At 40.4% G+C, this 26,776-nt stretch overlaps 1 protein-coding gene across 1 annotated transcript; it reads left to right on the forward strand.

The window, feature by feature from the left end:
- Positions 1 to 2,467: 2,467 nt before the first annotated feature.
- Positions 2,468 to 3,370, forward strand: LOC134216967 (trypsin-4-like). The gene is made up of 2 exons (XM_062695723.1): positions 2,468 to 2,715; positions 2,778 to 3,370. The coding sequence occupies exons 1-2, from the start codon at positions 2,498 to 2,500 to the stop codon at positions 3,310 to 3,312; spliced, it is 753 nt and encodes a 250-aa protein (XP_062551707.1). The 5' UTR covers positions 2,468 to 2,497; the 3' UTR covers positions 3,313 to 3,370.
- The last annotated feature ends 23,406 nt before the right edge of the window (positions 3,371 to 26,776 follow it).

The raw sequence follows: 26,776 nt of genomic DNA on the forward strand, positions 1-26,776 counted from the left end.
CTCAACACTTCATCGAAATCATGGTTTGCCCAGAGAAAAGCAATGATTAAAGTGTTTCCTTCTGGACGGTAAATGTGATCATTTCTTTAAAAATAGACGTTTTTCCGGAATAAGGCATCGGTGTATGTTTTCCTTCTTTAGAAATAGACGTTTGCCCGGAATAAAGCGATTTTGGGTTTGATCCCATTTTCAAAATCAGTCAATGTTTTCAAATGTAATCTACCTTCTTTTAATCAAATGATGAAATATCAATAAGAAAACACAATTATCCTTTTGACCTATTCCAATTCCGATGGTGAAAAAACTGCGAATTAAACTGGCAACTCCGAGCAAGGCCGGGTACATAAAGCTATAATACATACATATAAATAATTCAAACAGCTGGTGCAATTTAGATATGTGTCTCAAACGTAAAAGATATTAATTGTATAATAAATTTTGTAGAAGCAACAATAAAAATAATTGGAATAAGTATCAGGTTGCGCGGAACAAATATTCGCAATCTTTCAAGCGAACGCGTTGCGAATATATACAGAGGATAATCGATCATCATCTAAACAACAGCAGAGTGATGGAAAATTTTGAACAGATGAACAAATAGTTGCAGATAAGTTTAATGAATATTTTGTTAACAGCGTTTCATCAATCATTCAATCAATTGAATTAGTTGATGAACCTGACAAAATAAAACAGCCGATTAATACGGAAAGGATCAAGTGTCCCCATATGTATTGAGTTAACAACTCAAAATCCAAATATTCTAAAATTGTGTAGGAATGTTGACGTTTTTATCAGTATAGATCATTTTGTATATCTATGGCTTTGTACTGTAAAAAATCATGGTAGTTAGCCAACGTTATGGGGCCCTCCTTAGCCGTGCGGTAAGACGCGTAGCTACAAAGCAAGATCATGGTTCGAGGTTCGATTCCCGGTGCCGGTCTAGGCAATTTTCGGATGGAAAATTGTCTCGACTTCCCTGGGCATAAAAGTATCATCGTGCTAGCCTCATGATACACGAATGCAAATACGTTATTGCAATTAAAGTCTATTTGATAAGATGAATACAACGCAAGCACAGGTCTCGAAGTGACTTTGATTCAAAACGCTGGACATTAGCCAGGATAATATCAAGTGTCGGATTTCCCTTTCTGTTTAAACAATTAAACTGAAAATTAAACTAGCTCAGATTTGTAATCCCGTTTTTCCATCTAGATAACTCGTTTTCCTGTTTTCTCTCAAAATATAACTGCACCGTTTTATCTGCAAAGTCCTATCGAAAGAAAAATCAATACAGACATCACAACATCAAACGTGCACCATTTCACACGGCACCACTCACTCTGTGGCTCATCACTTCCATCATTTTCAATATTTCCACCATCAGTCTAGCTCATAAAGCGTATCACTTATCAGCTATTTAACATCATCATCACACCGTCATCGCCGGATCAAAAGAATCCCGGTGCGTGGGGGTGGCGAGGACTTGCTGTTCCATCATTTTATTTTAATCCTTTGCCAACTTTCCTCAATCCCCCCAGGGATCGAAACGGTTATGCTTCGTTAGGAATATGTTCGGCGTCATTGACTGTGGTGGGTGTAAAGCGAATTAGAATTTGCTGTGTCCCAGACTCACGGTGTCGTCCTTGGTGGATTTGCCTCCACCTCCGGAGAGCATTTGGATCAACCCGTTCGAAAGAATCGAGGTTAAATGTACGGTGAAATGTGAGCGCCGGTGTCGCCAGTCGTGTTACAATCCACCGTTTCATGGCAGATTCATGCTCCTTGGGGAGCTTTAATATCTTGCATCTATCAGCATTGCAGTCGCAATGATGGCCAACTAGCTGACTGAGTGGGGGATGAGTGCGGTATAAATTGGTTTATCAAGTGGAAAGGTGTTTGATTTCGTTCTGCAATCGTACGATTCATTTTCTGATGGTAAAAGCACAGCCAAACAGAAGTAACAACAAAAAGCTGTTCCTGAAAACGTTCGACTCAGTAATTCTGACTTTTATATAGTACATGATTTTTTTTTAGAACTTCTTCCACACAAGACGCAAATGTGAAACTTTAAACACCATACAATGTGATTCGTGCGCACCTTGTAAAATTTACAATCAAAAGAGCTCCAAACGACTGATTTTTTGTACATGACAATAATTTTTGTAATAGTTTGTCTATTTGTCTTTCTCTGTAATGAGAGTGCCACAAAGATTGAACATAAAAATTAGACAATGGCATCGTATTTGCACTGAAGTAGCCTCTTGTTATCACGACATATCATAACTCAGCCCAAGCCATCATTTTTAATGTTTCACTTTTCATCATACTCATCCACTCGTCACCTTCATCAGTAGCTATCTTATCGATCAGATTAACTGACCTCGACAACGAGCACTTGCATCGATATGCTTCTGCTCCTCGAAGGTAGATGTACCAAGAATAATTTTTTTTCCCATCGCGATACAAATGTAGTCAGTTCGATTTGAAACTTGTTACAATGAAGATGTTTTCAACTTTATTAACTTTTTTGTTCGTGATTAAAATCTGCAATGTCACCACCTTTGTTCTCGAAACTAACGAAAAGATCGTCGGGGGAGATGCTGTCGAAATCGAACAATTTCCCTACCAGGTAGCCGTCCTGGACGTTGACGAGCAAATCTGCGGCGGCTCAATCGTGAGCAATAGATGGGTTCTAACGGCGGCGCATTGCACCGAGTGAGTATTCGACGTAATACTGCAATAAATTGTTTTTCTTATTGACGAACGAACAATTTTAGTGACACCATCCCGCGCTATCTAACGGTTCGAGTGGGCTCGTCATTCCACCGGTACGGAGGTGTGGTTCATCAAGTGGAAACGGTCGTTCAATATCCCGGTCATGTACCTTACGGATGGCTGAATGACTTTGCGCTGTTGCATCTGGAAACGACGATGGAATTCGGCACGGCAGTGCAACCCGTTCAATTGGCATCGACCGAATCCGATTTGGATTTCGAGGTCGATTGTTTTGTGTCCGGGTGGGGGAAAACTTTAAACGAGTCGCAAAGTACCGAACAGTTGCGGGCGGCACACGTTCGATTGCTTCCCGAAGAACAGTGCAACCAGTACTATGAGGGACAATTGGACGAGACAATGGTTTGCGCGGGGGAAGACGGCCGTGACTCGTGCCAAAATGATTCCGGAGGACCATTAGTTTGCCGAGGGAAGCAGGTTGGTGTTGTTTCCTGGGGGAAAGGGTGCGCTGTCGTCCCAGGAGTGTATGCTAATGTCGCATTTGCTAGAAGCTGGATCAAGAAGATCACCGGATATTGAATCGAATGATGGAGGAAACAATCTTGTTTTGGAATAAATTTTCTTATTTTGTCATCAATGCTGTAGGAAGGGTTTTCCATTCTGGGGAAAGCAAAGATAGCCTGGTATGTTTTGTGGAGATTGTACAGCATATCCGGTTCGATTATGTATCCAGATGCAAATATTGGTTGGATTCTCATGGATTTATTTTCGGCGAAAAATGACAAAACAAAACTTTGCCTTTGGATGTTTCGATCGATTTACTGGCCTTCGACCATCTTCTGCGGACACTAAAAATCACATATATTGTTAAAATGCACATTGAATTTTACAAAATAATAACATACAATCTTCCAGTCACTTATTTTCTAACAGACAGCCATTACTACTAACTATTGACACACACAAACAAAGTACAATCTTTACATTCTAACTGCTATTGGTATTAGTTCTAAGTTTGCTAATAATAGAGTTGTACGCATTTTAAAAATTTGCTGAGTCTTTTTGCTTATTTACTACATTTTCGTCTCCTTTAATCTTAATGTAAAATGTTTCTGCAGTCATCTTGTGTTGCTTTTGTTAATTTTGGCAAGTATTCTGTTTTTTTTTTAAGTAAAACATGTGTTCTATAGTGTGCTGTGATAAACCTGTAACGGAAATGTTTTTTTGCCTTTCTCGTATACTACACTCAAAATAATTTTCACTTAAGAGTTACATGAAAACATATGCGGATATTTTCCATCTAGTTTCGTTTGTAGAAGTTAAATGATTTGTTAGTGATGGTACTCACTGCTCTCAATTCACTAAAAATGTAATTAAATTTAAGTGAATTGAAATTTCATCAAACACATAGATTTTAAGTGAATTGGAATAATAGTTTGCCAATACCCGTGTGAGTATTAATAATTTCCCGTCCACTAGAGACGGACGGGACCAAAAACGGAGTTATGAAATAATTATTCCATACTCAAAGACTTAGTTTTGTAAATTGCTCTCATGATATTTCTGCACCATTCTTCATTTTCGATTGATGAAAAACTTACATTACTGTCTGAGTACCCCACTCATGTATTTTTCATAAATTTGTGACAACTAGTATTCACTAGAAAAGGACATAGATATTGTATTCTACGTTTTTACCTAAATTTCACCACATTTCTTTTTGGAATGCATATGACATGTGAGTAAGTTTTATTTGACACAAGTAAGGTCGTCATAAATGTAGATTTTTAAAGCCTACCTGATTGTTATAGTGGAAATTAAGTGACAATTATTTTGAGTGTAAGTATACGTAAAGGCTATATGATCACTCCAAAACCAAACTTTTGATAGAAGGCTCGGAGACCCATAGTGTTATATACCAATCGACTCAGCTCGACGAATTGAGGTGATGTCTGTTTGTGTGTATGTATGTACGTGTGTGTGTGTGTATGTGTGTATGTGTACAAATTTTTTAGACACACTTTTTGGAACATAGCATTACCCGATTTACTCGCAACAAGTTGCATTCGACGGGGAATGCGGTCCCATTGTTTGCTATTGAAAATTGGCCTGATTTGACATTGCATTTCGGAATTATTGAAAAATCATTGTTTTTTCCCAAGGGTCCCCCCTTGGAATTTTTTTTTTCAAAATCGAAAAAAAAAATTTCTAAGCATGGTGGGAATACATAGTAATTAAGGCAAAAACATGCAAAATGATAGGAAATATGCGATCTATCCCCCTAAAGTGCTTTTTTGACCTTTCCTATGTGATTTTTTCAGTACATTTTACGATGCACGAGAAAGGCATCATCGCCGCTAAGTGGATTAATCTGGGTTTTTTGTTTTCACATTGTATTTATGCTGGCCCAGACGTTTATATAAGAACTAGCTAGTTTCACCGATGTACGATTTTTCACATGCACCGCACGGTATGTCATACACTAAATTTATATTTTTGTTTTTTGGTATTACGCCCCACCAGCAATTTCGCGGCGATTGATCCATTATAAACAGATGCAAATATTCGTAATCAATACTTGGATTCTTTCGTTCGGAAAATCGTCGTAACTAAATTTTCAAATGACTATATTATGTCAGTGGTTTTTGAACCGATTTTCTCCGTTTTTTACCAATCTCTTAGCCATCTCTTCTAGTCCCTGGAGATTACAAATATTATGTCTAGGGCTGTTCATGTTAGAGCTGTGTGAGTAAAGCAACAGATTTAGACAAATGCAATTTTTGTGATAATAGATAGGAGAAGTGTTCCTGTAGCAAAACGAATAAATACACACACTTAATTTTTTTTACCGGGATCTCAGCAAAATGTTGAACTTTTACCGAGAATCGCACAGCCGTGCCCCAGCAAACATGTTTTTTGCCGAGATTTCTGTCAAAATTGCTGATAATCAGCAAATAATTTGCCGAAAATCAGCTAACAAACGCTATTTTTTGCCGGAATATCAGTAATTTATTTTGCTGGCGCACGGCTGTGCGGATTTTTGCCGAGCTGCATAAATAAAAACTGAGTGTGCAGCATTAATCTCGTCGCTTCTTTTTGCTAACATGCGTGCTTACTGCTCAAAAAAATCACAAACATAATAAACAAATCAAATTTCTTTTCGTTGCTTTATTTTCGACGGGATGAATATGGGTGCTATGATATGAAGTGCCAAACCGTTCCCATATTATATGTAATATATTTATATTTCATTTCCGAAAATGTCTATCCATCTAGTTATGATGGAACTATTGGAATAACACATGAAGGATATCACCTGGAACACTGGAATTAATTTTGAGTATCCCTATTATGCGTACGGGGATAATTAGATGCCTGATGCAAATACTTTATACTATAGGTTAAACACCCTACAGCTACAGAAAATATTTAAATGCATGTTGTCTTCTATAAAGTTGATAAATAAAAAGTAAACTATACAGGAAACATCATCTCTGAGTCCTCCAGGAGTTTTGATAAAATGCAATGGTCTACCGAATCAACCACGACTTTAATGATGTCCTGACCCGTAGTATCAACCCATTTATGTCCTCCGTATAACCTCTTTTTACGCTCCCTTTTTTAATGCTCAAAATTCCAAATAACGCTCCCTTTTATACGCCTTATAGGAGTGTAAAAAACCCAGATTAATCCACCGAGCGTTGGTGATGCCTTTCTCGCATTTAGTTGAGACACCAACCTTATATGGTGTTTATATGGTCCGATGTACCATTTTCTTCATAACTCTTAAACGCAATGACCGATCGTTATAAAATTCAATAGTGATCAACAAGGCTTTGTCCCCTGTCGAATGAAACTTGTTGCGAGAAAATCGGTTAAGGATTACTATACGAAAAGTTGTCTAATGTTTTTTATAGCTTTTGTGCACACACATACACACATACATACACACGGACAGACAGACATGTGCTCAGCTCGTCGAGCTTAGTCGATTGGTATATAATACTATGGGTCTCAGAGGCTTCTATAAAAAGTTCGTTTTTGGAGTGAAATGATAGCCTTTCGGTACAACTTAGTTGTACGAGAAAGGCAAAAAGGTTCAAGCATTTATATGATCCAATTTTGGAACAGTTTCGTAGGTTGGTTTCTAGATGATATGAGTACTCCGGATGTTCCAGCAACAGAATTTATGCATGCATGCGAAGTAGTATTATTGTTGCCATAGGTCGTAGGTAGTCTACGAACTCCATACAGTCAAGGTGTGTGGACCAACCTCAGTAATGTGGGCAGTTATCGAAGAATATTCAAGTTGTATGACCCTTTTTGGTATGTGTGTGTATTCCAAGTAGTTCTTGTTGTTGTCATGGGAAATAGATAGTTTACGAACTCCATACAACCAAGGTCTATGGATCAACCTCCGTAATGAAAAAAGTTTTTTCGGGATGAACAAGTTGCGTGACCTCTTCTTGGTATATGTTTCATTCCAAGTAGTTCTTTTTGTTGTCAATGGATCCAAGTAGTCTACGAGCTTCATAGAGTCAACGTCTGTGGATCCATCTACGTAATGGAGGCAGTTATCAAAATAAACAAGTTGTGTGACCCCTTTCTGATGTATGTTTGTATTCCAAGTAGTTTTTGTTGTTGGCGTTGGACTAACTGCATAAAGTCAAGATCTACTAAATAATCTCCTTTATTGAGGCAGTTATTTAACAATAAACAAGTTGTGTGACCCTTCTTGAATCTAAGTAGTCTACGAACTCCATAGAGTCAAGGTCTGTGGATCCATCTACGTAATGGAGGCAGTTATTTAACAACAAACAAGTTCTATGACCCCTTCTTGGTACATGTTTTTTGTATTCTAAATATATCTTGTTGTTGTCGTGGGTTACATGTAGTCTACGAAACTCCATAGAGTCAAGGTTTGTGGATCAACCTCCGTAGTGGAGGCAGTTATTGAAGAATAAACAAGTTGTATAACCACTTCTTGGTATTTGATTCTATTCTAAATAGTTTTTGGTGTTGTCATGGGTTTCATGTAGTCTAGGAACTTCATTCTGTCAAGATCTGCTTATCAACTAGCGTTACATAGGCAGTCAATATAGAATTACCAAGTTGTGTGATCCCGCCTTCCACGAAGTCGCCGGCCCCTATCTGGTTCTCTGTTGAATATTGTTTTCGCTATTTTTTCTTTCGACATTCGCACTAAGTATACATATCTACATAGTTTCTGGATAATTGATTGATGTAGCTGCTCACTTCCGTGTTTGAGAAGCTCAACCGGGATCTCGTCCTTCCCAGCATCTTTACTGTTTTCAGCTCACTTAGAGCCTTCTTTACCTCCTTCAGCGTTGATGGTTCCACAGCTTGGCCGTCGCCGCCTGTCTTCATCCTGCTCCTTAATACGCCTTCGTTTTCACCGTTCAACAAATCTTCGAAGTGCTCCTTCCACCAGGCTGCCACCATAGTCTTGTCTGTCAGCAAATTCCGCTTTCGGTCATTGAATATGGCGGGCACTGACGCAGTCTTATGCCTCACGCCATTGACAGCTGCGTAACACCTCCGCATATCGTTTCTATCCATGTTCTCCTGTACTTTAGCTATCACACTCTTTTCGAGTTGCCTTTTTTCTGCGGTGGACTCATTTCTCTTCTACCCTTGCTACACTATACCGCTCTCTGTAGCAACGGGTACGAGCCACTAGCATTCGACTCCCAGCAACTTTTTCTCGTCCGTCACTCGATGGCACTCATCATCAAACTAACCATTTCGTTGGCGTTGTTGTGCAGTGCCTAACACTTCCTGCGCTGTTGTAGTCATAGTTTCGTTGATATTATCCCACAATCTGTTGACGTCGCCAGATCTGGTGGCATCTCCTATCCGTCTAGCTTCTGGTGGTACTGTTCAGCAACTCCTTCAACTGACAAGCGTTGGATATTGTGACATGTGCATCCAATATACCATTTCTATCTCTATAGTTTAGCATATCCAGCATACCTCACCAGTGGGAACATGCTGCGATTGTAATTTACCGTCGTAGACATTCAACCATCAGTTCATTGCCTGCCCAAAATCGTCAGCACTTATGGCAACGACCAGAAGTGTCGTATAACAATTTATTGAACCATTCTGTTGCCATGCTTCGGCATGGATTTTCGAGTATTCTATCTTTCTTTCTTTCGCATTGGTGATCGTGTACATATCGTTTACATAGATCGGTACTTCAAGTGTCTCCAGTAGGACTTTGTAACATAAAAGTTTAAAATAAAGATTCATTCGAAAACCAACTTCAAACCAATGTGGTTCAAATGATCCAACATATCACTGCCAAGAGAAGAGTAATTATCAATTAGTTTTGTGAATTCGTGACGCTGGAAAGTCGCACCCGATTTTTTGCAACTACAACGTAGTGATCCGAGTCAATGTTCAGACCTCTGAAGGACCTTACATCTATAACTTCCGAGAAATGTCGTCCGTCGATCAGCACATGGTCTATCTGTGAGTGTCTCCACTTGGATGTTGCCAAGTGTGTTTGTGGATATTCTTACGTGTGAAGTAGGTACTGTTGATTGACATCCCTCTAGCAGCAGCAAAGGTTACAAGTCGCAGACCATTATCGTTGGTAGCGGAACGAAAACTTTCCGTACCAATGACAGGGTGAAAGAAACTTTCTCTTCTGATCTGCGCATTTGCATCCCCGATGACAATCCTTACATAGTGTGTTGGGAACTCCGCAGGCCTTATCAAGGCTCTCATAGAACTCATCCTTCACGTCATCAGGCTTATCGTTCGTTGAGCCATAGATGCTGATCAGTTGAAGAATTTGCCCTTCATTCTCAACACGCCGCTTATCGGCTTTCACCGGATAACACGCTTTATCTGCTTCCTGATCACCATGAATCCAACTCCTCCCCGAGCAGCATACATGTTGCACAAAAGTTACTGTAACCTCTGAGCCACCGAAGAGGCATTTGAGGCGTTTCAGTTGCTGCAACCAAACTGGTCTGGATTGTGCTGCTAGGGTTGTTCTGCTCTGTCACCGCCGCTATAGTAGATGTGGTACTTGAATGAAGTTTTCGGGATCCGCCGCCTGGAATTCACGTTCTTCAGTTCTGGACCACCGTATTTCCTGGATTGCTGCCACACTCACGCCGACCTTCTGCAGCTCACGAGCCAGGATCCCAACACGTGCGGGTTCATTCAAAGCTCTCACGTTTCAAGATCCGACTTTTCAATCGTTGTCCTTTATTCGTTGCCGGGTCTGTTGCCGTTGAATCAATCCGTTTGCTCTACTTTTGCCTTTCTTTGTAACTGTAGAATCTTCGGTAGGCTACCTTACCAGGGTTGCGCTACCTATACGCGTTGAAGGGGCTGCCTTCTCGATGCTGACCCGATGCGTTATAATGTGCACAGTTTAGTTCAGAGTCCCTCGCTGGGACTCGGACAATGATCAGCCGCTCCTAACCTGGGGAACAGACGCAGTTGTGAGCCGCTCCTAACATGGAGAACAGACGCTCGATCAGATTTGGACCTCCAGAGAGGAGCCTGTCAGCATACGACCATAGTTCCCACCAGGGTTGGTTACCCTTCCCTAAGGTTGCTCGTATCCCGGCCAGCGCCAGAGGTAGGGATAGAAGTTGCTGGGTAAGGGGCTAAGCACCGCGAAATGGGGTCTATTTTATTCCTTCAGGTACGTGAAGTACAAATGGTACTCTCTACCCAGCATTTGCCGTGTCCCTTCCTAGTATACACGTTATGTTGGTCCCCGCCACCTAGGCCCATAGCAACAACGCCAACATCCATCCAGCCTGTTACACGCTCGAAGACGAAACCGATGAGGTTCGCAATATTCACCCGCCATAGTAACGATGTCAAGCCAGAGTCATGCCACCCAGGAATTCGCAGATGCAGCAATTTTATATTATAAAAGCAAGTGAAACGCAAAAAGTGAGTTAGTTCTAAGTGTGATATGTTTGACTTAAGATTAAATCGATAATAAATTTATTTTTTATGCCATTCGTTGTGAACGAAGCATAACTGGCGCAGTCGCGGAAAAGTGTGTGGAATTAAGTGCAGGACTAAAAAGTCTAAGTGTCAGTTCAGAAGGAACAGTGTTGTTTCAAAACTTCCTATCTTTAGGGAATATAAAAATAGTGTAGTGGAGAAGCGAACGTAAGTTCAAAACCGACTTAACGGATATAAGATCAGTTTTCTCGAAGTGACCGCACGAAAGCTGACGGAGCATCGTTCATCGCGAACACCTGTACTACCGGGAGACCGCTGCGGAGGGAATATCCAGCAGTTTGTGTGGAACAGAGCGAAGGAAGGCCCACTCACCGAACCTCAACAAAAAAAAAACAAACCATCAACACGATTAGGCTCCGGGAGATGTTCATCATACTCTCGTAAGTACAAAACATTTTATTTAAATAACAAGTGTTATATTACAACAAACAGTGAGTGCAGTGAGGAAGTGAATCTCTTGCGTTAAATTACCTCAGTTAGTAGACAAAACACTAATTAACAGTAGGAAAATTTCTTTTCTATCTCGGCAATATGGATCGTGATTTTATTTCTCCCGAACCAGTGCCAATCGTGGATCCGGATCTGGATGAACTTGCTCAACCAGACCCAGCTCGTCCACAAATTACAATCGACAGTCTTCTACAGCATATAAAAACACTTACGGATAACCAAAACCAACTCATCAGCACTATGAATGCAATGAAAAGTAGGTCAGAAGACCCATTCCTTTTATTTAGGACCCCTGACCCTATTAAGAATCTATCCACATTTTCTGGGAACAAGAAGGAGACGCACGCCTGGATAGAGGATGCGGAAAATACCCTTGACCTATTTAAAACTTACAAGAATGACCCCATGTATGGCCAGATCGTTAGGGCTATAAAATGCAAAATAATCGGTGATGCTAAGGAAATATTGATCGCTGCAGGAAATCCCAACGACTGGGATCAGATTAAAGATGTTATTTTAAACTCCTACGGAGACCGACGAGACCTTACGTCTCATATACAATCGTTATTTTATGTTAGCCAGGGTAGGAAAACGCTAGCCGAGTATTACAACCAACTTAAGAAAATAGATACAGCGATTAAGGCAACAGCAGCCTTAATGGACGATTACAAGACGTCCACGAAGGCCATTAACAGTTTAATTAGTCTTATGTCACTAACGCGATTTATTGATGGGTTAAATGACGAACTATCTATGCACGTAAGGAGTTACAGGCCCCAATCTTTAGAGGACGCATACGCTATCACAATGCAATACTCGAACGCCGCGTTCAGGCAAAAACTAAATAGACAGACAATGGACGTCAAAAATACAAAACCGAACACTTTTAAGAACGACAATAAGCACGTACAACAATACGAGAGGAAACCAACGCCACCACAAAACCCACCAAATCACAACAAAAATACTCAAAATTTTTCAGAAAGGGTCAAATTTCAGAAACAAATTAACGACGGAGACGTTTCAATGCGAACGGCCCAATCCAGACAACAAATAAACAATAACCAGACGACGGACGAAGAATTGAAACAAGAACCCTTGGAAAATAAAGTAGACACTTCAATATTGCAATCCGACGATGACGAATATTTTATTGACGACGAACTAAATTTTCAAATAGTCGAAGGAAACGCACCAAAGAAATGAATAACAACTTCATACCGTACATAACGATCATGACGACAAAAGGAGAATTGAAATTCTTAATTGACACAGGAGCAAATAAGAATTACATTTCCCCCGACCATGTCAATTTAGAAAACAGCAAAACGGAAAAAGGGATTAAAGTCTCAAACATTAGTGGCACACATGAAATCGATAGATCAGTATCATTTGATCTTTTCGAGATTAAGAAAAAACTGAAATTTTATATTTTCAAATTCCACAATTTTTTCGATGATGGTTATGAGACTCTTAGAGACCTCAAATCTCACTTAGATATTGGGAAGAACAAATTGAGAATTGGCAGGAAAATTTTTGATCTGAAGAAAAAATTCCCGGAGAAACAAGTAATAAACCTTACAGAGCAGGAGGAACAATTTATCCAAATAAAAGTAGCAAACCAGGGAGACTTCATTATATCTAATGAAAAGAACATGGGAAAATTTTCAATTCTACCAGGAATCTACCATAGCGATCGTAATACCGCTATAGTTGCAATAAGAAACCATACGAAATCACAAATAGAAATCAATTCACATGAGATCTATGTTGATAAGGATGAATTTATTGCCACAGAAAAACCTCAAGGTAGCAGAAACAAATTTAATATTTTGGACGATTCATTAAACAAACTAGAAAAATCAGCATTAGAAAAAATCATTGACGAAAGTTCGGAAATTTTGTATACAGGCAACGAAAAACTAACATTCACTCATAAAATTAAACAAAAAAATAAGGACCGTGGACGTTATTCCAATTCATTCAAAGTCGTACCGATATCCTCAAATGTTTGAAGACGAGGTACAAACACAAATAAAAAAGATGTTAAAGGACGGGATTATTCAGGAGTCCATATCACCCTACACATCCCCCGTATGGATTGTGCCCAAAAAGGCAGATGCATCAGGATTAAAAAAATTTCGGCTTGTCATAGACTACCGAAAAATCAATGAAAAAACAATTTCAGACAAATATCCTATTCCGGATATCACGGAAACACTTGACAAGTTGGGTAGAACTACTTACTTCTCAACAATAGATCTTGTATCTGGTTTCCATCAGATACAACTAGATGAAAACGATATCGAGAAAACGGCCTTCTCCGTAAGTTCTGGCAAATACGAATTCACCAGAATGCCGTTTGGTCTGAAGAACGCCCAACAACTTTTCAAAGGGTAATGGATGCCGTTCTCAGAGATCTAATTGGTGTATGTTGTCTTGTCTACATGGACGACATCATAGTCTTTTCAAGTTCATTCGAAGAACATGTAAAAGATTTACGCAAAGTTCTTCGCAAACTGAAAGAAGCTTGCTTAAAATCCAATTGGACAAATGCTATTTTTTAGACGGGAGGTTCAATTTCTTGGACATACCGTAACCAAAGATGGCGTTAAGCCAAATAGCGACAAAATAGACGTTATCAAAAACTGGCCCCAACCAAAGAACGAAAAGAACTTAAACAATTTCTTGGAACCCTTGGTTATTACCGCCGATTCATAAAAGACTTCGCAAAATGGTTAAACCTTTGACACAATTGTTGCGAAGTGAAACAAACTTCGAATTTACTCATGATAAAATCAAATGCTTTGAAAATGTAAATTTCTTTTAACAATGGACCCAATACTGGCGTATCCTGATTTCACAAAGGAATTTATCCTCACAACAGATGCTAGTGATTTCGCGGTAGGAGCAGTGTTATCGCAAGGACAGTTAGGAAAAGATCGACCGATCGCTTACGCTTCGAGGACGCTAAACAAATCAGAGGAAAATTATTGCACCACAGAAAAGAACTATTGGCCATAATTTGGGCTGTGAAGCACTTTCAGCCATATCTTTATGGAAGACGATTTAAGCTTGTCACTGACCACCAACCACTAATTTATTCAATGACAAGCGCGAATCAGAAAATTATTAGATGGAAATTAGACTTGTGCGAATTCGACTTTGAAATAGTCTATGAGCCAGGTAGAGAGAATGTCGTGGCAGATGCTCTCTCAAGAATTAGAACACTTGAAATGAACGCCAACGAACAAGAGGACACACAAAATGCAGAAGACGAAAATGAAAATGACGAGAATACAGTACACTCAGCCGACACAAGTGATGACTACTATATTTGGACAACAGAAAAGCCTATAAATTCTTTTAGAAACCAAGTAATTTTCAAAATTTCTCCAATAGACATAGACGCACACGAGCAGATATTTCCAAAATTCCATCGATTTACAATTTCGAAACCAAGTTACACAGAACAGGACATACTTAGAATATTCAAGGAAAAGCTGAACCCAAATGGTGTGAATTGTATCTATTGCCCTTTACTACTATCACAGCTAATTCAAGAAACTTATCGTAAACACTTATCTCATAACAATATGTTCAAGCTCTTTATTTCACAGGTTTTGCTTCAAGATGTGAGGTTACCAGAGGAACAGGATGCAATAGTGCGTAGAATACACGAATACGCCCACAGAGGCATGAAAGAAAACAAGGCCCAAATACTTTCGGACTACTTTTTCCCAGAAATTGACAAGAAAGTCAAAATTTTCATAGGTAACTGTCCTATTTGCAAGAAAAGCAAATACGACAGAAAACCGCCTAAATTGATCCAAAAACCAACCCTTCAGGAAAACCTTTTGAAAATATACACGTTGACATCTTCTTCATGAACGGGAAGAAAATGTTAACGATCGTTGATGCATTTTCCAAATTCGCAAACGTAATCGCTCTTGAAACAAGAACAATCATAGATCTTAAAGAGCCATCACGGAGCACATTAGAATATTTGGCAGACCTGAAACTATAACTTGCGATCAGGAACCGGCCCTGACATCGATCGAATTTATCGGATTCATGCAAGATTTAGATATTGAAATTCACCATGCTAGTTCAAGCAATTCAAACGGGATCGTCGAAAGATTCCATTCGACGTTGATTGAGCTTTACAGAACCCTAAACGCAAAATATAGAGATCTTGAGTTTTATGACAAAATTAACGTTTTAGTAGACATTTACAACGACACAATTCATTCAGCAACTGGATTCAAACCTAGAAATATTGTTTTCAACCACCGTAATAAAATAAATACAGAGGAGATTTTGGAAAATTACAATAAAATTCAGTCAGCCATTAAAGTTCAGATAGAAAAGCGTAGGAAACAGGTAGAAAATGAAAATAAATCAAAAAGCCCGCCAAAAGAGTTAAAACCAGGAGAAAACGTTTATGTGAAAATCAATCAGAGAATCACCAAGGATAAAGATCCATTCAAAATTTCCAAGATTAGGGAAAACAACGAGATGACCTTTAAAGATTCACACGGCGTAAAAATACACAAGAACAGAATTAAAAATAAACTTTTGATTTGTTTCAGACTCATACACCTGATTTCGGCGACAGTTTACCATGACGTATCTACAAAAATGGACTCTTGACTATGAAATTGGACACGGTTCGGATTAAAACAGGGTACGAACGCCTTATGCATAAAGTAAATCTAGAGGAAATAAGACAAAATATCCACTATATAGAAAGCTTAGCAAATACTTTAAACATAACCGATCACTTAGAACAAACTTTACAATTTAAAATTAGGAAAGCTTACGGAAAACTGGCAGGATTTTATCCAAAACGATCTAAGAGAGGGCTTGTCAACGCATTAGGAAAAGTTATAAAATTTATAGCAGGAAACCCCGACCAGGAAGATTTAGATCTTATTAATCAAAACTTAGAAACCATGGAAGGAAATAGCAACAAAATTCTAGATAACCAAATAAAACAAGTCAAGATTAATATTCTTTTACAATCAACCATTAACAAAGTTTCGAAAACCCTCAGATTAATCAAAGAGCAAATACAGCTTCAAAATATTGAATTTAGAAAAGACCTCGAGTTCATAAACCTAATTCTGAACATAGACATTCTGATAAAAACCTTAGAAGACCTTGAAGAACAGATTGCCTTCTCTAAATCAAATCACCTAAACAAAATATTCTCAGCACAGATGAAAAAGATTATATTTGGAATTTTCTCGTAGAACAACAGATAACTGTAAAATTTGAGGATGAAATTTATAAGTTTGTGCAATCCATTGTATCTTTGCAAAACAATCATGTTATTATAATTGTAAAACTTCCAATCGTCGAATCGAGAGAGTATGGCTTGATGCAACTAGAACCCGTCAACGTAAACGGAACTAGAATCAACACAAGTATCCGCTATGTGGCTAACTACCAACGAACATTTTATGAACAGAAAGAGAGGTGCTTCATTTGCAACAATAACATTCCGGTCAATGATGAGTGTATCTTCAACATCCTAACCAACCAGAAAGCTAAATGTCCAATGAGTAAACAACCAGATGAACCAATTATCAAAGAGGTCAACACTGGAACCATTCTTGTCGACACCTATAAAGCAATACACGTATTCGATTCATGTGGAGCATCACGAATTATCTCGGTACCTACTGTTATTGAAACAGGTAATTGTACAGTCACGGTGCAGAATCTCACGTTCAAAAGCCATATGAACATGATAAACCAACATGAGTATCTCACACCCATCTTCGGTAAGGAGATCGAAGTCATCAAACAGAAAGTAGACATTGAAGAAATACAGCAGTTAAACTTCAATAACTTACAAGAAATTCAACGACTAAGACTACACATGATCAGCTCCCAGACACTTGGTGGAACAGCAATTGCCTCCATCATCCTTTTACCACTAATCATTTTCTGTATTCATAGATACAAAACCAAGGTTAATAACCAGCCTCATCAAAACCAGAAGGAAAACATAGTCACCTTACAGATCTCCGACAGGAAAAGCAAAACCAGCCCATTGGAAAGCAGTCAGAAAATAACACCAATCAACCCCCCGACAGATGAAGTCACCTTTCTGGCAAAATCGATCATTCCAGAACCCAGATTCGTCCTTACGAAAGGATCAAATAGGTCAACCGAGGACGCTCGACACTAAGAGGGGAGACGTTATGTTGGTCCCCGCCACCTAGGCCCATAGCAACAACGCCAACATCCATCCAGCCTGTTACACGCGCGAAGACGAAACCGATGAGGTTCGCAATATTCACCCGCCATAGTAACGATGTCAAGCCAGAGTCATGCCACCCAGGAATTCGCAGTTGCAGCAATTTTATATTATAAAAGCAAGTGAAACGCAAAAAGTGAGTTAGTTCTAAGTGTGATATGTTTGACTTAAGATTAAATCGATAATAAATTTATTTTTTATGCCATTCGTTGTGAACGAAGCATAACTTACATATGTTTGAATTTCAAGTAGCTCGGTTGCCATCGGTTCTAGGAGGTACGAGCTCCATTCAGTGAAGATCTGCAGATCAACCTTCGAACCAGAGGCAATTATTGAGGAATCACTAAGTTGTGTAATCAATCTTGGTAATTTATGTTTGCATTCCAAGTATTTCCTGTTGTTGTCATCTGATGTTGGCACAATACGAAGTCCATGGAAACAAGACGTGCACATCAAGCCATGTTACGTAGCCAGTTTTTAAGGAATAAACAAGCTGTGTACTGCCGTTATACGCATAACTGTCTCATGTACATAGGAAATCCCAGCAAACATGGGACAAATATGCGTATGACGGCAGTGTACCCCTATCCTGGTATGTTTGCATTCCAAGTAGTTCTTCTTGTCATGGGTTCCAGATAATATACAAACTCCATCCATATCACAAATACGAAGTAGTTCATGGCTTGTAACTGCAAAATATGCATAAATTGCGACGACATAACTTCAAGCCGAGAATGCTGTAGTTGCTTTGTTGACTGTGGATATGCATTATCCTCCTTTGGAAATGTCTTTCCCAGCGCGACATGAACTTCCGAATGATTACTTGCATGATGTAGATTATGAATTTCTCTGTGGCGATCTTCAAAATGCCGACTGGGACTGTTTAAATGCGAGTCAGAACATTAATGAAATGGCGAATAAATTCATCGTTCAACAATGGTTGCAAGTAAATGTTCCTATTCAACGGCGCCCAAAGTCACCTTCTTGGATTATCTCGTTACTTAGAAAGTTGAAGCGAGAAAGAAATGGATTTGACAGCCTAACGTGGTCACCCCCACAATGGACATCGCAGCCGCCAAGAAGCTGTAAAGCTCTCTGTCTCCGGGTCCAGATGGGATTCCATCTGTTTTATTCTGTCACTGTCACATTGTTTTTGCCGAGCCTCTCGCTTCAATTTTATCCCGCTAACTCGATGATGGCATCTTTCCGGATATTTGGAAGCAATCCTATATGTTTACTGTCTTCAAAAATGGTGACATGGTGCGTCCATGTTATTCGAGATAATCGTTAGTGAGGTGATTCTTAGTAAATCAAAGAATTACATCTCAACAGACCAGCACGGTTTTATGCCAGGAAGGTCGGTCACTACGAACTTGCTAGTTTTTACTAACACCTGCGTGAATGCCATGGAAAGCAAGGCTCAAGTAGATGCTATCTAAACCGACTTGAAAGCAGCCTTTGATGAGATCGACCACAACATGCTGCTGACCAAACTTTTTTGTCTCGGTACCTCCACAAAATTTTCATCATGGTTGTGCTCATACCTAACTCGAAGGAAACTTCGAGTGAAAATTCAATCCTTCTGCAGTGCTTCTGGTGAACCCCAGGGAAGCAACTTGAGACCATTGTTGTTCACGTTATACTTCAACGATGTCGTTGCAAAACTAGGACTGGATTGCAAAATTATTTATCCTGACGATCCAAAAATGTATTTGGTGATTCGATCGGCTGACGATTGTCGCCGATTACAAAGTTTGTTGGATATCTTTGTTGCCTGGTGTCGTAGGAACCGACTTATTATCAGTGTTCTGAAATGTTCCGTGATGACATTCCATCGATTGAAGGAGCTAATATTGTTCGATTACCGGATAGATGGCACGATACTTGATGGTTTCCGATCTTGTAGCCATGTTGGGTCCAAAGCTGACATTCAACTCTCACTATACAGCGATAATTTCCAAAGCAAAACGTCAGCTGGGCTTTATTGCTAAAATTGCCAAAGATTTTACAGATCCATATTGCTTCAAGTCTCATTATTGTGCGCCGCCCTATCCTTGAAACCGCGTCTGTTGTGTGGACGCCAAATTATGTATCATGGTCCCTAAGGTCCCTGGTCAGCGGAGGTTCATTCGGTTGGCATTACGCAGTTTTCCTTAGCGTGATCCAACAAATCTTCCAGCATGGACACCCTAGAAAGAAGAAGAAGAGTGCAGCAGGCAACATTCTTTGCCTAGGTACTGAAAACGAGATTGACTCTCCGCAGTTGCTTGCGTTACTGGACTTCCGCGGAATTCAACGTTCTATCCGGTGTAACCGTTTGGTTACAAATTGTAGATTTTTGTTTTGTAATTATGTTGTTTTGTCGGAGCCTTCACGTTTCTCGTGTAATACCAGCAGAGCTACCACAGAAGCGTTAGGGTTTGGTACCGCTGTAATGATATGAGAGTGCTATAAAATATCCAGCATGGCATCATGCTTGGATAAATGCCATGTTGGATGAAAGCGAATTGCAAAATTAGCGGGAAAATATGGGAAGAATTTGATATAAAAGAGTAGCCATTGCCCAATTTCGGCCTCTTAGTATATCAGGCGTCCGTGTGCTGTGAAGTGGAAGTGAAGTACAGAATTTTAAGTGAACCCCACCCCCTTTTTCTAGCAGGAGCTAGTGTGAACTCCGAAGAAAAAGTGTTCAGGTAATTCTGAACCCTGTACTGTGGAACTTGAAGTTAATTCTTGTGTCCATTAGGACCTCTCTTTTGTCTCTTCCTCTACCTTTTGTGGTAGTTTCCGCTCAGCACACGGCTCGACCCGCGAAGCCAATCGGCTTCCGCGCCTAATCGTAAAAGATCTACGAGGGAAGACGCCTGCCCACCATAGTCCAGCAACGCCCGCTGGCCCCGTCGGACGAGAATCGTCCGTATAGCCGCTCGCCTCGCTATTCCGGCGAGATTTCTGGCCGCACAGCTGGACAGGAGTCGCTGTGCCGGCTATTCCGGCCCCAACAACCGAAGCAGCAGCGGTATGTACCGGTACCAACATTAAAAATAGGTCACACTTAACAAATTAACACAAATTTATTACACAGAACAACACGCACACGCCACAATTAGGAATCAATAAAATTATATGAGTAAAGTGAAAGTTCCCGGTGTTAGTTTTTGTTTACCGCGAAAAACCCTTGATTACCCAGTAGATAGCCGACCCTGGGATTGCCGGAGAGTCTCTTGTGTCCTGGTCTGGCCTGGCTATTGATAGTTGACGATTCAGGAAACTCTAGTTTCACCGGCAATGATCATTGCTACAGGACTGATTCCATAGAACAGCGTACGGCTACAATGAGCCGTTATTGTCGATGATCCGGACATACATGGTAGTTGAAGATCTTTACGATTTCTATCAAACAAGCACGCATTTCAAAAAGAAGATTTGTCGTTTGTCATTGCTTTAGGCGTAATTGTTCGTGTGAAATGGCAAATAATGTATTTTTTATTCGTCTTAATGCAGTCAGATGGATCAGTACTAAATAAATAAATAAATAAATAAACAACCCTAATGACTTATTCATATTTCCCTCAAAGGGAGCGGTCCATAGGGTTTATGGAGATATGGTTCACCTCTTGGAGACTGAAAACCCAGGGGGGAAGTGCCGTTAGTCAACAGCACTAGGATCGGATGGTAATTCCAACCGTGCACTGTACTCAGAAGAGTTTCCGAAGAGTTTCTCATGTTTTCTCAGTCCTTATATGTTACGATTTATCTTCTGTTAATACAGTTGTAAATGTTCAAGTGAGATTGTACCATTTGTGAATGTTCTGTGTCTGGATTCAATTTGAAAATTTATGCAATCAACTTTTAGGAAGCACTTCGAATTGTTTTCGAAAAGTCCCGAAAACCGTCAAAAAAATGTTGTTCTATCCGGCTCAATTATATGCACTGAACTTTTTCTGCCGTAGACTGTTTGTTTGCTATTGTGCGAGACTCTGTTGTTGTTGCCTGAAGCTCGAAGCTAAAGCTTTATTGTTGGTCAGAACTTGCATTGGTCTGAATCTCTGAATTAAGTGAGAAATATTTCCAACCAATATCAGCAGCCGTGGTATTTGTTTCTTCTTGGTTGCTTTACTCAATGAACGGCACAAATAAATGTGTATCATTTCCATCCGTGTTCCTAATAACGTCATCGTTTCAATACAGAATACATCCAAAGAAACAAAACGATTCAGTCTCATGACACTTTCACTCAATGGAAACTTTCACTTCACCGTCATCGTTTTCCAACGACGCAGGTAGTTTACAACCAAATTAAATTTATAGTTTTCACCGAGGTATGTAAATCTGTCACCGAAACCCAGCCCTTTCGAATCCTATCCGGCAATCCCGTTGAAATCAAATCCATGTATCGCAATCTTTACTCCGGAGCTCTCCGCATGCCATCGAAGGTGGATAGAATTTGCATAACAGTAAACAGTTTTACCTACAGTCGGATTCGAGCTCTTGTGCAAAATCGATGGCTCTGAGCAGCGACTGACTGAATCGAACGCATCTAGTCGTGTGCGATTTGCCAGGGAAAAGTTTTACCACACTCTTGAAAGCGACCATAAAACACGACCCGATTTTATATGGCTGTTGTTCCCCGAGGAAAACTTGTATGAGAGGGAAAAAGTGAAACGACGGAGGCCCCCCACATGATTCGAAGGTATTTCACTCTATCCTTGATTTATGGGCCGTACAGAATTCCTGTGCGATGTAGGTACAACATTTTATGGAGGGCGATTGAATGTCCCTCCAGCTGGTGGCTGCTGCTCGTGGCGGCATATCTCGCTCTTCCCAATTGCGTAGAGCCCGACACCAATCCCTGACGCATAAAGATCCGAAATGATTTCCTGACAGCACCATCATCCGAGCGGCACCACGTTGGGTCACCCTCTATGCGCCATACAATAATCGATTCATGTGATGCTAGCAATCAGCCAATCACCCTTCCTTTCGGAGGAAGGAAAATATGGAGCAGAGTGAGGACGGTGATCCGCGCCGATGAGTGTTGGAACCTGTGCTGTACGAATAGTGTTGTATGCTGGAATTTAGATGAAATGTGTTTCGGCATTACTCAGTTGAAGTCTGATTGCAAAGTCTTTTAAGATCGATTTTCTTGACGTCCTGTCATCAAATAAATTGCAATAGTTTCAACTATTGTTGCGAATTCAGAATCATCAGTTTTGAAAGACATTGTCATCGTCAGATCTAATTATCTTTTGCAGTATTATTAGAGAGAGCCACTATTTCCTCACTAGGCTCTTATGTTTGAACCTACTCTTCTTAAAACAGCCATCCAAATGAAAAGTTTGATTTTGAGCTGCGTTTTAAATTTTTGAGTTTGTTAAAATATATGCGTTGTATACTTGGCAGAAGAAATTGAAAGTTTAAACGAATTTCCAGTGAAACTTTTTTGAGCTAAGCTTTAATTTTGATTCAATAAAAAATCACTACCATTTACTCCTAATTACTCATCTCAAAAATACTAAGACCAACTATCGTAAAAATTCGACACTATTGTATCTCGATGCAGCTTGCCTACAACAATCGAGAGTCCTGCCGAACATCGTTCGCAATGAGTTCATCCTCCCACCCCAAAGGAAGGGCGGTCTTGATGTCCGTTGACGGTGTTATAAACCAGGAATGCATCACACGCCCTCCCAACGTACTTGTCCACCAGGCCGGACCATTGATGGGGGGAATGTGCCCGACAGTCACACAATAGCCACTGACTGCCAGTAGCAGCATCGCCCTGACGGGTTGGAAGTGAAAGTGAAATTTATATCTACATAAAATAAAATTAGACGTATAAAGTGCTGTACGTGTACGGAGCAATGTTGTACAACACGGATCGAGGAACAATTGCTCCGGCGCGGGCGGGGTGGTTTGTCGGGTGTGTCGGACTTTTGCTGTTGTTTTAATACGTTAAAAGGGATGTTGCAATAACTATATGCGCGGAGGAGGAGGTTTTGGGCCATATGAATGCAACAAAATAATTGTCGAGGATGCACGCCGTGGATTTTCTACAAGGGATGATCAATTTCCCGCTATCTGTGCGACTTTAATTCAGATGGACAGTGCTGTGGATGGACAGAGTATATTGGGGTTATTCGAAAAGAGAAGACAACTCTAGAGTGCTTTGAAAATAGGTCGTATGTGCAAAAGAGAGTCTCTCTTTGGATCTATTCTCTTTCAATTATTACAAAACTTTCCAAGTTTACTTCGAGCTTCTCGGCAGAAATCCAAAGACAATAGCTTTGTCTATCATGCTGAAGTGGAAATGTTGCAAAACATGCAAAACTAGCCGATATATTAGCGAAAGAGAGCGTGATCAAAGAAAATCTCTCGTTTGCACATACGACCTATTCTCAAAGCAATCTAGAACTAAAGTTTTAGTAGTATCCGGCAGAAAGTTTTGACACAATACCAATCTGGCGCACTTGTGGAAGGCTCCAAATTAACGTTAATGCAAAGCTTTAACAGAAACTCATGAGTTAGACGTTAGTGATGATTCAAACATGACATCCACTTTTTTTTTTAGATTTTTAGGTCCCCTTCTCTCATATGTCACGCTTTTTTGTATACCTAGTCCATGTACTGTCACAAAATCTTAGACCCCCTCCCCCTCTAAAACCTGTAACATCATTACGAAACGACCCCTTAGAGGATGATACCCTTGGCCAAAACTGAGGAAGAACTGATTAATGTTCTCATTCGTTTGTGCCTCGTCATGCCGAGGACAACCCAGAAATGGTAGGCTACTGACATGTTGACAATGAAGCTTCCCTGGTCAATTGCATGCATCGTATCTTAGTGAAAGCGGGCACCTTACGAAGGGGCGGACATAAAATCTGTAAACAAGCATAGAACTGGAAACCAACTGGACATCGCAGCAGAGGCAGCGGCAAAAAAAAGAAGTAAATAAAAGTGGACCGTAATCTAACTTGGCAACAGGTTCAGGCGATAGCTGGACATCGATTAGGATGAAGATTTTTAAATCGACCCTCTGCACCACTCGGGGAGTACAGGTACAGGTTTCATAAATTGGCAGTTTGTCTAATGCTAGGTGTTAACTATTCAGTCTGTGGTCAAAGACGCTTCCCGAGCAGCACAAGTCAGACAAAAATGGTTGCATCAACTTGATTGTGACTGAATTCGGTCACATATAAGTCACAGTAACCCAATTGGAACATGTGTGCTGCTAGGGTTATCCTGGATAATCGACAAGCATATGACGTATCCCCGTGTCTTATTCGTGACACATTCGCTTTGCGATATGTATTATCCGTCCTTGGGACAGGCATTCCTCTACGGAATTACGCAACCCTCGGACAATCGAATTCCACGTGCTCTGTAATCTAATCTACGTTGACGCACGCCAGGCAGTAGGGTGAGAATGCATGGCCATTGCAGTGCCGATCTTGGCGAAAACAGCCGTGTTCGGACAGAAACTGTGTGAGATAAAAGTTCACTTCGTCAGTCTCCATGCTTCCTGTTCACCAACGTCGACACATTCTCCACATTGTCCCACTTCTGCTGCCTCCTGACCATAGAACTAATTTTACCGTCGATTTCACATTACTGAATCCTCTCCGTTGGTAGCACTCGATATCGTCTGCTAGGGCTATGCAGATTGGGATTATCCCGACGATAACGCAAACTGTCTCCGTCGAAATGGTTGCTGTATGCACTAGTGAGTCTGATGGCCATCAGACGGAACACGTAATTCAACTTTCTGCGATTACGTTTCTTCTTGAACGTAGCTTCCTAGACTGGAACTCCGTACTTCAGTTTTGAAGATGATACGGCCGCGATATGACGCAATTCTGTCTACCGACGTTCTGATAGCGCACTGATCATTTTAGCCGCCTTTTCGCAGGAACAGTCGACATGGGTGTTGAAAATCAACCGGGGATCAAAGCCCTCACAGATGGTATGTCGTGACCACCGACGGTAATCTGCATTCGGATGATTCAGCAGTTGCTGGCCAGCATCACTTCTACTACATTCATCCAGGGGCCTCATTGCGCATCTCCTTTCGACAGCTCTTTCGTATGACAGTTTGCATAGTTTGCTTGTTTCGAGTCGAGATGCGTAATGCCACCCCAGGTTTCTAATACGTCGATCATCTGTGCCAACAGAATTTCCACCTCTTCCAACGACTCACCGGTTGGGACAACATCATCCGTGAATCCAAAAATTTTACGCTTCAGCGTTAGCCCCCCGTTGTACATCACGTTCCACAGCGTTGGACCGAGTATGGATTATGGAACCTTTGTGGAACGCCCGCGGTAACCCTGTTTGACTTCTGTTCCGAATTTTCGTCGTAAACCAGAATCCGGTTCTGGAAACAGCTCCCAAGGATATTACGCAGAAAGTAGAAAATCCGCATTCCGTGCAGCGCTGCGGCGATAGCCTCCCACTATTAAAAGCGTTTTTGACGTCGATCTTTACTACCGTGCAGAACCAACTGCCGCTCTTCTTCTTCCTAGACGCCCTCTTTGCAACTTCAATGATTGTCCTGATTGCATCCACTGTCGATCCGCCTTTTCGGAATCCAAAATGGTTTTTCGAAAGGCCAGTCTCGCCCTCTGTGAACTGCGTCAGCCCATTAAGGGTAATACTTTCCTGAAGCTTCCCCAGTGTATTCAACAGGCATATTGTGCGTTTGGCGAAAATTGTGAACTTTTTTTACCACTTTAGGGTGTTATTTTTTTGCTTCGGTGTCTTCGAGAATAAATTTGACAAAAATAGGTATGGCGCATCGGATGACTAAAGGTTGTTGTTGCGAAATGTAATTGTAATTGATTATAATATTTTTTGCTGAAGATGCCGAGTGTTCATTTATCGTCGTTTTTGAAATACGGGCGTTTTTCAAGAATAGACCCTAAAAACAGTTTTTATTTTTAAAGATATTTTCGAAACTAACAGTTTCAGGTCAATACAATGTTTTACAAAAATGTTTATCTAATCAAAATGGACCACTGGAAGATACCAGAGATGTTTTTTGCAAACATGGCTTGTTATCGGCGATTTGAGGTCAAAAATAGTGATATTTGAAGACTTCATATGCGACAGAGGGGTAAATTGGGGCAAGGAAATCATGTGCACCATACCCAAGTAACATTTCAAATTTTATTCCACTCTAGAAGCGGTTTTCAAGATCAATTTTAAAGAATAAATAATTAAACCCACTATTACATGACTACCTTCTGATGACTACTATACTGCCGTAATCTGGAAAAGTGACGTAACAGCCATTTTGCAACATGC

The sequence above is a fragment of the Armigeres subalbatus genome, chromosome 2 (genome assembly GCF_024139115.2).
Source record: "Armigeres subalbatus isolate Guangzhou_Male chromosome 2, GZ_Asu_2, whole genome shotgun sequence".
NCBI lineage: Eukaryota > Metazoa > Arthropoda > Insecta > Diptera > Culicidae > Armigeres > Armigeres subalbatus.

Bases quoted from the DNA above. Each gene is read 5' to 3' on its own strand.
- LOC134216967 (XM_062695723.1), top strand. From the start codon at position 2,498: ATGAAGATGTTTTCAACTTTATTAACTTTTTTGTTCGTGATTAAAATC. The intron at 2,716-2,777 runs GTGAGTATTCGA...GAACAATTTTAG, and splicing joins ACGGCGGCGCATTGCACCGA to TGACACCATCCCGCGCTATC.